The 11,263-nt window shown below is 41.0% G+C and overlaps 2 protein-coding genes across 4 annotated transcripts in view; one reads left to right on the forward strand and one right to left on the reverse strand.

Moving 5' to 3' along the window:
- The window catches only part of cfap97 (cilia and flagella associated protein 97), a 14,005-nt gene extending 5,617 nt beyond the window's left edge, over nt 1-8,388 (forward strand). For 2 of the 3 annotated variants that reach the window (XM_063218601.1, XM_063218600.1), the window contains exons 4-5: nt 6,432-6,585; nt 6,719-8,388. In XM_063218601.1, the coding sequence (XP_063074671.1) occupies nt 6,432-6,585; nt 6,719-6,837 (273 nt within the window). In that variant the 3' untranslated portion in view covers nt 6,838-8,388. Of the gene's footprint in view, nt 1-1,744; nt 2,763-6,431; nt 6,586-6,718 lie in introns of those variants that run through there. The other variant, XM_063218602.1, reaches the window with a different exon arrangement.
- slc25a4 (solute carrier family 25 member 4) lies at nt 8,139-10,553 on the reverse strand. The gene is made up of 4 exons (XM_063218603.1): nt 10,344-10,553; nt 9,125-9,611; nt 8,821-8,961; nt 8,139-8,656 (listed from the first exon to the last, which is right to left on the reverse strand). Exons 1-4 carry the CDS (start codon nt 10,452-10,454, stop codon nt 8,499-8,501), a joined length of 897 nt encoding a protein of 298 aa, XP_063074673.1. The 5' UTR covers nt 10,455-10,553; the 3' UTR covers nt 8,139-8,498.
- Nucleotides 10,554-11,263: the final 710 nt, after the last annotated feature.

Here is an 11,263-nt window from a genome sequence, read left to right on the forward strand (position 1 = left end):
AATGTTTGCATCTTTCAAGAAGACAATGATCTTTATGCAGGAGGACATTGCTGGCATCTGGGTGGAACTCTGTGCTGGAAGTCACATTATGCAGCCCTGGGTTCATGTACTTGGTCCACTATCAGTGTTCATTTTGTCAGCTTTTTTTGATTTAGTCGTAGTCTTAGTCACAATGACGAAAATCAATTTTAGTCTTAGTCATATTTTAGTCATTGCCTTCCCAATTTAGTCTTAGTCTTAGTCTAAATGACGAAAATCAATTTTAGTCTTAGTCAGTTTTTAGTCATTTTCGTCATTTTAGTCAACACTGTACATTACACAACTTCTCCACACACTTTTAACATATATCATTGACTGTAGAGAATAAACTTCACCGCACACTGCTTCTCTTTTTAACATATATCACATTGTACAGAATAAAACTTCTTCACACACTGGTTCGCTTTTTCTCTATTTTATTTAATACCAGTGTTAATTTCGTCAGCTTCTTAAAATTTTGTCTTAGTCTTAGTCACAATGACGAAAATCAATTTTAGTCTTAGTCATATTTTAGTCATTGCCTTCCCAATTTAGTCTTAGTCTTAGTCTAAATGACGAAAATCAAAAAAGGGCATTGACGAAATATTTTAGTCATAGTCATGGTTGACGAAATTAACACTGTCCACTATTAGTCACTTTCATTCGTTCGTAAAACCTTTGAACTCTGTCCTCAGACATCTTGACCCAGTCTTGACTTGGGTTTCTTGTTGAGTGGTTGTCGGTTTCAGCCTGTCTTACCTTGGCCATGCCTCTGCTGAATACCAATATGGGTTTCAGTTCTGGAATGTAACAGCACTGCGGGGTAATAGTTTTCTGGTAGTTTCACCTTTAATTCTTCTCAATCTTTGGCAGTTACTTTGAACACATTTCTTGTGACACTGATGGCTTTGTAATGATGCAGTGTTTCCCCCAGAACTTTTGTTAGTCAAGGTGGTGGGGCGTTAAAAGTATATGTTTTAGGCTAAGCAACTTTAGAAATTACATTCACAACATGAAATCTTTACCTCTTCAGGGGACCTAGTCAAGTTGGTAGGTGTTTCTTGTCAAGGTGGCCGCCTTGGCAATAAGATGCTGGGGGAAACCCTGCGATGCGATTGTGCAACTCATAGATCTGTGGTCACATGACCAATATCTTGGAAATTTCAAGATGGCCACATCCCTCTGGAAGAATTGTTAATATACTTTTCAGAGTAGTTTTCTTTTGTTTCCCAGAGGAAAACAAAGTTGCCTAATAATTATGCGCACCTGATGAAAGGTGTTGGGCTCCTTCAGTCACACCCTCTATTATTCAAATGTGCATGACCTGGAATGCTTACGTAAATCCAATCAATTTTCATGTTCATGCAGCTTGGTGTTTGAAAATTTGCCTAAAATAGACGATATGGTCAAAAAACTTTTGACTAATTATTCTGCACACCCTGTACACACTCACAGACAAATCAGCAGTGATTCATTATTATATAATTTCTTTTTTTAAATGCCATAAACCACCATTGGGCATAATGTGTTCATGCTTCAGCTAGTGGTGTAATCAATCTATTGATTCTGAGAAAAAGTCCGCTGCACGACCAGGATTTCTTACGTCTGAAGAAGGGGTAAAACCCGAAACGTCACGAAAAAATAAAATATTGGGAGCAAAAGAAATCCTGGTCGTGCAGCGGACTTTTTCTCAGAATCGTCTAGTCACTTGTGGTCCTTCTCCCAGGTCAGACGTTCCCGTGGATGTGCGAGCTTTCCACCATTACCGTAATCAATCTGTTAAAATGACTCAGTGTCCATGATGGTGAGGGGTAGAGAAAGCGGTAAACCTACAGTACAGTGCAGACCTACGTGCATTAAATTGTGTACAAATTCAAAAGAGAGAAAACGTTTCTGACTGAAGTGCATAAGTGTGTTACAATTGCTTGCACAAGATCTATAAAAACTGACGCTGACCTGTGTGGGCATGTGGCTTTGCAGTCATTTTTTCATTGGCCTCCAGCCAGTGCTTGTGTTGCACCTTGGAGCAGCTTTCTCCCTGCTGTTTCTGCTTCTGTGACATTGAAGCCAGAGATGATGACTGACTCTAGGCAGACCACTCACGCCATCTGCCTCATACAGTTATGTGTAAGTTCATGTGTTGTGGAGACTGTAGGCTTGCATGTTCAGTGTAATAACTACTGAACGTTTTCCATGGGGTTCTTAAAATCCAGTTGATCACATTTTTCTCTGTTCTGGGTGTTGCTGTTATTGTGTTTGCTTTGTTGTTATTTTTGCAGTTACTACTGTTATTTGCTTATCTAAACACAATTGAAAATATTGATTGCTGGGTTTCCACTGCTTCGTTCTGAGGAAAACAGTTGTGCACAGACTGTCAAATCAAAGTTCTATGGTTGCCCTTCTTGTGCTACTCCTTTGAAAACAATTGAGTGACAAACTGAATGCTTACTTTAAAAAATCAGCAATTGCCCTTGTGTCTCAGTGTTGTGAAGGCGTGTTGTCGAGAATCCTAGCAGAAATCTATCTTGGGGACACAATATGCTAAGTTGTGTCCACACTGGTGTTCGGGACTAATTGCCATGATGTACAACAGCAATAGCCAGACATAGAAAGTACAGATGAAGAGAGTAGAAAAGCTTGGAATTCATCATGGCCTTCATAGCCAGGATTAGGACTGGGCGATATGACAATATATATATCGTTATCGTGGTAGGAAAGTGTCTATCATGCCCTCTCTCCTCTATTTTTTTATATCGTGATAATTTACCGCTAATATACAATATCATGTGATTTAATAACACTTCATGTTGACGCTCTGAACACTCTTCATATAACTGTAAAAAAAAAAAAAAAGAATAAAAAGATTCATTTTAAAGAAACATGGTTTTGCACCATGACACAATTAAGAGAAAATAAAGAGAATAACTGAAAACATACGTAATTGTGGTATATCGTGATGTATATCGTTATCGCGATATTAAGTAATCCATATTGTAATTAATATATACTTTTTTTCCATATCGCCCAGCCCTAGCCAGCATGCTGTACTGTACCTGGCTGTTAAGCCCAGTCGTGTGTACAGCTACGTTCAGACACAACTGCTAGTTACTTGTTCAGCGAGTTAAGTCAATAGAATGTCTATGTGTTCCAGCGAAGCGAGTAGGCGAGGTGACAGTCAGCCGGGTGACATGGGACAGCACAGCAGTCTAGAGGGCAGAGCCTGGAGCAGAGAAAGTGACAAGGAGTGAAAGTAGAGATGGCAGCCGGTGAAGACGAAGCATAGCAGGTGGGGAGGGGTGGGTTGGAGAGTGTGGGTGGGGTGGAGTAGGAACTACAACATGCTGCTGTCTGTTGACTTCACACTATGGAGACGTTACCATACCTCACAAATAAGAAAATGACTAGTCTGCCCGTGTCCGTTCATGTCTAAACCCTCCTCAGAATTCTAATCCAGCAAGTTCAACCAACACCTCCAAGTTAATGGTATGGCCATGTTGTAGTTGCCAGAGGCTGGTGGACCCCGGTCCCTACATTACATTACATTACATTACATTACATTGCATTTGGCAGACGCTTTGTAACCAAAGTGACTTTCAAAAGAGGGCATAATCAAGCCAACATCACAAGCAAATACAAAGTGCACAGGAAATATACAGAACAACAAGTGCAATTGCAAAGCGGGGGTTATTTTTTTTTATTTTTTTATTTTTTTTTAATAAAGAGGAAATAACGAGTACACACACACACAAACACACACTCACAAACTAAGCTAAACTAAACATCATGTCAGGAGTCCAGTTCAAGCATTAGTCTAGTAGATTCTCTCGAAAGAGGAATGTCACTTGATGGATTTATCTCTCTGATGAAGCTGTGCAGCATCTTCCGACTACTCAGTACAAAATGTTTTGGCTAGAAATTCCCAATTGTATCTACAGATGCAGTTCTTAAGTCAAGGACACAGTGTACCCTGTCTCAAAGACTGACCCACCCCCAACAACCTTAGACACAGTTTTCTGTCTCTTGCACACACACTCTCACACACACTCTCTCTCTCTCTTCTCCCCTCCCTCTCTATTCTTAGTCTAAAGAAGTAACCAAATCCTTCATGTGATCATTTTATTCCTCCCCTCACTACCTCAGTCACTCCCTCCACTCCACTCTGACCTCCACGTGAGGGCTGTTTGGGTAGAGCAGTGGAGAAGAGGGGGTGTCTGTTGCCCTCTCAAAACCCTGTTACAGTATGCTATTCAAAACTCCTCATGAAAACTATTAGGATGCACACAGACATACACCATGCTTTTAATGTTATACTCATTTTGTTTTATGTTTGATTTTATTTATTGTTTTGTTTTGTTTATGGTTCTTTTTTATTTATTTATTCATTTGTTTTTATTTCTTTGCAATTTTAGCATTAGTTCAGGATTAACCAAAACTCTAGTGTTACTAGTGATTGGACAATGCCTGTTACTGAAAGGTTGAAGTGGTGTTGGTCCTACTGGGGAGAATTATGTTCATGCTCACTGTGTTCCACTGTCTGTCCTTTGCATTGGGGTTTTGCTTACTTAGATGTTTCCACACGGCTCTCTCAAGCATTGCGAGTAGGCATGGCCACTCGTGACATTTTGGTCTATGGCCATTGGTTATTTTTACATGCAAGCCTATGGTTTTCAATCACTTCTAGACTGTCTACAGTGGTTTGCATGCATTTACTAGTGGGCTACTGATTGTGCAAAGGATGCATGTTGTAAAATAAGCAGTGTATGCAATGTCAAATTTACTTTAAGGAGTTACTGATCATGAGCTGTTTCATTGTGGTACATTGCAGTATGTTCTTAACCCCTTAAGACGCGGCTTTATACATTTGTTGTTACCAGTATGGTAATGACCAAGTCGTGGTGCATTACTAAAGGGCCTGTATTGTGTCATAGTGTTGTAGTGCTATGGGAGTTAAATTTCAATGACTATTGCAGCATGCCACTGGAGGTACGGCGCGCATTAAGGGGCTACTATCCTGCTTATTCCTCCTCACACATAGTCATAATTATGAATGTGCTATGGATCTGTTAACCCATTCACGCCTGCAAAAAGGGTGCTGAATGCCTGAGCCCTTTCTAAGAAAAGCGGCCCTCAGCCTATAAAAACCTAAATATCTCATCTTCTGAAGCGCATACAAATATTAACTAAGTTGCATTGAAACGCTAAGACCCTCATCTTTCATTAGAATGTGTTCATTCATCTCAAACAGACAGAGACTTTTAATAAAGTTGTCTCAAATCTCATGAGCCTGAATGTTGCGTAGTGCAGCTCACCAGATCACCAGGGCCAATGTTGCGCAATGCAGGAAACAATGGGTTAAAAACTACGTAGGGAAAGTACGGGGGAAAGTACGGGGGAAAAGACCTACAAAGTGAGGTATCGCACCTTGAAATTAGTAATAGCAGAAGACATTGTAGACTTCACTGATTATTAGATCACTGCGATGACCAATTACATTACCTCATACCTTTTTAGTGGATTAATTCTGAGGAAATGAATGAATGTGTGAAAAGGAGAGGATGGAGCACACTGTAGCTTAGTTTTTGAGACTTTATTATGTTGTGCAAACACCCAACTACTGTTTCAGTGTTGCTACACCTTCTTCAGAGTCAAATGATAACAGGGACACATTTCTAGAGCAGAGATTGCCTACTCTAGAAATGTCTCTCTCCTGTTATCATTTGACTCTGAAGAAGGTGTAACACCACTGAGACTTTAATCAGGTGTTTTTTTGCATATAATAAAGACTTAAAAACCAAGCTGCCATGTGCTCCAGCCTCTCCTTTTCAACGATGTTTGTCTCACTGTGATGTACCTGTACCTGTTCGTTCAAAAAAGGTTTAGAACTACTGATTTGGTGTATATGACAATAGACAGTGCTAGGAGAAAATGTATTCTTCTTTGCCTCCTTTTTACCTCTCTGTGAATGTAAGTTACTGAATTACTGTATATTGATTATTTCGGGTTAGATTTAAAGGTGCACTATGTAGGATGGTGGCCAGAGTAGGTATCGCAACTATTCTGCTCTTTGAAACTGTGCTGCCTCTTGCCAAATTTTATTATTTCATGAATATTTACTAAATAAATAACTAATATTTACTAATATGACCTAAGTCTAGCAAGTTTTGCAGCTAAAAATGTCTATTTCCGGAAATCAAAGTGGCAAACCATGGAGAAGATCCCCCTTTTCATGTATGAGAAGTGCAATTTTCCAAGTCTTAAGACACAGCTTTATAACTTTGCTGTTAGCAGAATGGCAATGGCCAAGTTGTGGTGCCCTGTGTTATAGTGTAGTACAATGGCAGTTAACTTTTCTATGTTTACACTCTTGTTACACTTTAACATTATTTTCTTCCACTGTACGTTGTTGCTTGCAGGTACTCCTGAAGAAGATTGAGTCTGTGAAACCTAGCATATCTCGAGCAGAGCAGCTGGCAGACTACCAGCGCCAATGCAGATACCGGTGTTCTTCCCCCATGCAGGAGCACTACCGTCCTAGGTTAGACACGTCTCTGTCAAGAAGCTCACAAGGTTTGTGCTGGAAAATTATGTTTTTGTTTTGGAGTTTACACAATCCTATTTGAAACCAGATAGTTTCAACCCAAGGTCATGTAAGAACCTGTAGATCTTATACTGATGCTTGTACGTGCGTCTTCCCAAACAGGAAGAAGCTCCAGGCCTTGCAGTGCAGGTTCCCGCCCTAGCACCGGGACCGGGTCGCGACTTTCTCCATCTCCAACCAAACCTAGCCGGGGTGCCTTCCCTCGTCCTGCGTGGACCTAAGAACTTTCACTGATATAAATACGTATGCCTTCATAGATCAGCATTTGCTCAGAGATTTGCAAGAAGAGGTGCACTTCTCATCAGAGTTTTTGTCACTTTCCTCATGGTTTATGTTGCTCATTACCCCACTTGACCCACTTTGACTATTTCTCTAGTTGTCTGAAAGATGCGTACTGTAGTTGTTCACATCAGTATAGTAAGGCTGAGTTTGCCTTACAGCATGAGAACCACCAACATCTACATTGTCCAGATTTTAGCTGTGAAATTTCTGGGTAATTTCAGTGAGACCAATCCTCTGTAATTTAATCTGTTTGCTCAAGTGACTAAAAGTAACTAAGAGTAAATTAAAATTACCTTTTTTTGTACAGCTCCATTGTTGATGCCCATATGCTATTTTTATACAGTAGCTGTGTTGCTTAATGTGAAAAGTTTGCTTAGCCTATATTTTTGTTTTGTTGAAAAAACGTATATGTGTAAATGTATATTTATGTAGATTATGTTGGTAATAATGACCAACAGATCAATGATCATGTGTGGAAATGGAAATTTGTTGCCCCTTATTGTTATTGCGTTGCTTTTCGACTTCATCCAATAAAGCTTCATAAAGTCGATACAAAGATTGTCTAATGACTTGGGTCTATCTTCTGCCATCTTTATGCCACTGTGTCTATCAGTTGTTATTAATAATGAGGCTTTTTTTTTTAACCCTCTGCTGGGTGGATTGGCCATAAGGCATACAGAGCATTTGCCCGGTGGCCTGTTGAAGGTTTTGGCCTGGGCCTCCCCTCAATATTGCGATATCAGTCCTCACTGCACTACATCTGACCTCTCGGAGTCAGATTTGAATATTCATTTTGGCTGTTGTGGTCAAAATAGCTCGTAATAGATGAGAAAAACTGTTATCGTGGTTTCATTATCTCTGTCGAGGCCTGTTGGACCGCTCTTGGCTGAAAATGCCCGGCCTGTTTTTTTGTCCCAGTCCAGCCCTGCTGCTGGCACAGGTTCTTGTCACCACTAGTCACAGACACTTGAGGCGATGTCATCCTGTGTCACTTTTGTGCAAACAGAGCTGTTCAACCTATTGATAATGAGTAATATTTATAATCAGATTAAAAGACAGATTCACCTTTCCTTTCATACAAAGGGCTTGTGGGCTAGCCATGAACAAAAATCAAAGTGACATTGTATTGTGTTTTTGTTTAGGTTTATTCTTATTAAAAGAACATCAATCAGGTGGAATACACCACAACAAAAATACTCGGCCTTCAATTCAGTGAGTGGGTGTGAGGAGGGAACATTGCTTTTGGGACAAAATAACCAAGAATTAGGCCTATTCTGTACATCCTTTGTTAGAACACGGATCTGCGGCAACATGGGGGAATAATGTAAATTAAGGTTCTAGTCAGAACATGTTACGTCTTGACACTGAAAGTTCGACGGTGCTTTTTACAGTCGGCTGGCAGGTAGGATATATACATGACGGTTACAGCACAGACGTGACACTCATAGCCGCGGCAAATGACTCAAAAGAACGTGGCCGGCTCAACAAAATGCACACCTAACCCTCAACCAAAAGCGGTTGGAGTCACTCAATCAATCATACAAGTAAGACATAGATGGCGTTAAAGGGGTTTCCTTTTACATAAGGGTGCTTAGAATGTTTATACGACTTTCTTGATCTCATCGTACAGGACCAACACGAAAGCGCCGCCCGCGCCTCTGATCACGTTGGACCAAGCGCCCTTGAAGAAGGCCTTGGCTCCTTCATCCTTGGCGATCTTCTTCCAGCAGTCAATTGTGCCCTTGTACATAATGTCAGCTGATGGGATAAACCAAAATAAGTACAGTAAGTTAAGATATAGAGCGTTGGTCTGTGCGTAATTAAGTTTGTGCGTAAATTGGATAGCCTATTTGTTTAATCATCAATCAATCATTACATTTAACTTTAGTGCTGCATGTGATCACTTATGTTTTAGAGCCTACCTCCTTTACGTCCGGACTGCATCATCATACGACGTCTGACGGTGTCGAAGGGATAAGAAATGATACCAGCAGCAGCAGTGACAGTCTGTGCAATCATCCAGGTGATAACAATGTGTGTGTTCTTGGGGTCTGGCAGCATACCTGTAAAAGGTTTTGAAGTGAAACAACATTGTCAAGTTCCTGTTATATTTTGGATAATTCACCTTATTCAAAGAACAAGGAAAGGTTATTAAAAAAACACAAAAAAAAAACCCAATGTAATTCAGTTTATGACGCGCGTGCCTATGGCACACCTGTGGCATACCTTTAGCTGTGTCGAAGCAACCGAAGTAGGCTGCTCTGTAGATGATGATGCCCTGCACAGACACATTGAAACCGAGGTAGAGACCTTTAAGGCCATCGGATTTGAAAATCTTGGTGATGCAGTTGCCCAGGCCGGTGAACTCTCTCTCTGTTGCACCTTTGCCGATGTCGGCGGCAAGCCTGGTTCTGGCGAAGTCAAGGGGGTAGACGAAGCAAAGGGAGGTGGCACCGGCTGCACCTCCTGATGCAAGGTTACCAGCGAACCAGCGCCAGAACTGTGTCTTCTGATCTATGCCACCCAGAAAGATCTTCTTGTATTTATCCTTGAAGGCAAAGTTGAGGGCTTGGGTGGGAAAGTATCTGATGACGTTGGCCAGGTTTCCTCTCCAGAAGGATATGAAGCCCTGCTCCTTGGGGATTCTGACCACACAGTCGACAATACCTTTGTACTGCATATCGGCTGTGATCTGTTTGCTGGCATGTTGTACCTAAACAGCAGTTAAAAAGACATTCACGGTGAATGAGAGAAACAGAGAAAAGCTGCCATGATTTTATTTTTACGCGCATTTTACTTTTACGCGCATTTACGCGCAAACGTTGCAGGTTCAGCGCCCAATGCTTGGTAGGCCTAGTATGACATTTGAAAGAGGCGCTTGTATACCACGTGTGGCAAGCCCTAAACTGTACTTGTTCGTGGGGTGAAAGTATTGAATTGCACGCCTATGGTTATTTATAGGAACAAACTTACACCAGATATCACAGGTCTTTGCAAGCACGTTTTACGGGCACATGGATGTCCGAACCTGTACTTTTAAGACATTGACAACTAGACGTGTCTGGGTGCAGAGAATTACAATCTAGACTTAAGAGCAAACTAATAAGACAATTATTTACATCACCATAAATCATATTTGTGTCTCTAAACTTTGTGGTACATCGTAGTAGTTAACAATTTGAATGAGCATACAGCCCACCACCTATTCATTCCGTTACGCGGGGCATCTGGTGACAATAGCACCTTGGATAGCGACCAGATTCAGCTTCACAGGTGTTTCAGTGCAGTTGCAAAGAACTCATTCGACAACATCATTTGCCTCAATCTCATTTAGGAATCAACTACACGCGCTCTCTTACTGGAAGCATGACTGATACTTAATTTATCGGTCATGTCAAATTTGCCATTACTGTCTCGACAAAACTTTTTTGAACGCCATGCTTACCTGAAGCAGAAGTTTCACTCTCTCAATAGGGGCAACGGCGGTCTTAGAGATGGCAGCGGCGATACCACCGGCCAAGAAATCCTTCATGAAACTAACCACAGCGTCCGACATGACTGCGGGTTTCTCTGCACCTTAAGGTCAAAATTAGAAAGTATCTCCACCAAGAAGCAGTCCTCAAGGAAACCCAACGCCCCTTCAAGTGGTCGTCGGCTTCCGTTCGTCCCTAATATATATCCCCTCTCTATCGCGAGAGGATAGTGTGATGGATATGAGAATGGCCAAACAGAAAGTCCAACTTGAATAAATTTCCAGGGTCAGGGTTCAAGACCTTCGCCATGTTAAAAATCAGGGACTTGGGGGAAAGTTAACAGGGGCGTTTAAAGGACAAATGAACATTCCCCCACACGTTTCCTAGTAAATAAGGCGTCATTGCTATCAAAAGACTATACATTGACAGGTGGAGAAACATTTCTTTGCTTTATTTAGTCAATTACATATAGGGATAGGCCTACATCAAATGCTATTATCTTATTTAAACCTGTTGACCATGTGTGGAAATGCATTCATCACTTATATCTTTACTTTATCAGGTATATTACTTTCTGAATAGTTATCAAGTAACAACAGATATGAGGAACATTTTGTAGTTGTGAATGTCCATTGTCAAACCCCTTACGTTACAGTAATGTTTTGTCAGAAGCATAAGACGTTTCCATGAATATTGGTAAACTGATGGGAATATCAAATGTGTTGCCTTTCAGACTTCTGCGCACCATACAATGGCACACATGTACCAATGCAATAATGCTATCAGATAGGCCCATATATATGTTTTAAGTGTTTTCGCCCAAAGACACCCAGTTGTCCTCTACTGGCCTACAAGACACCCAGTTGTCCTCTACTGGCCTGCACTAATAGCC

The sequence above is a fragment of the Engraulis encrasicolus genome, chromosome 16 (genome assembly GCF_034702125.1).
Source record: "Engraulis encrasicolus isolate BLACKSEA-1 chromosome 16, IST_EnEncr_1.0, whole genome shotgun sequence".
NCBI classification, from domain to species: Eukaryota; Metazoa; Chordata; class Actinopteri; order Clupeiformes; family Engraulidae; genus Engraulis; species Engraulis encrasicolus.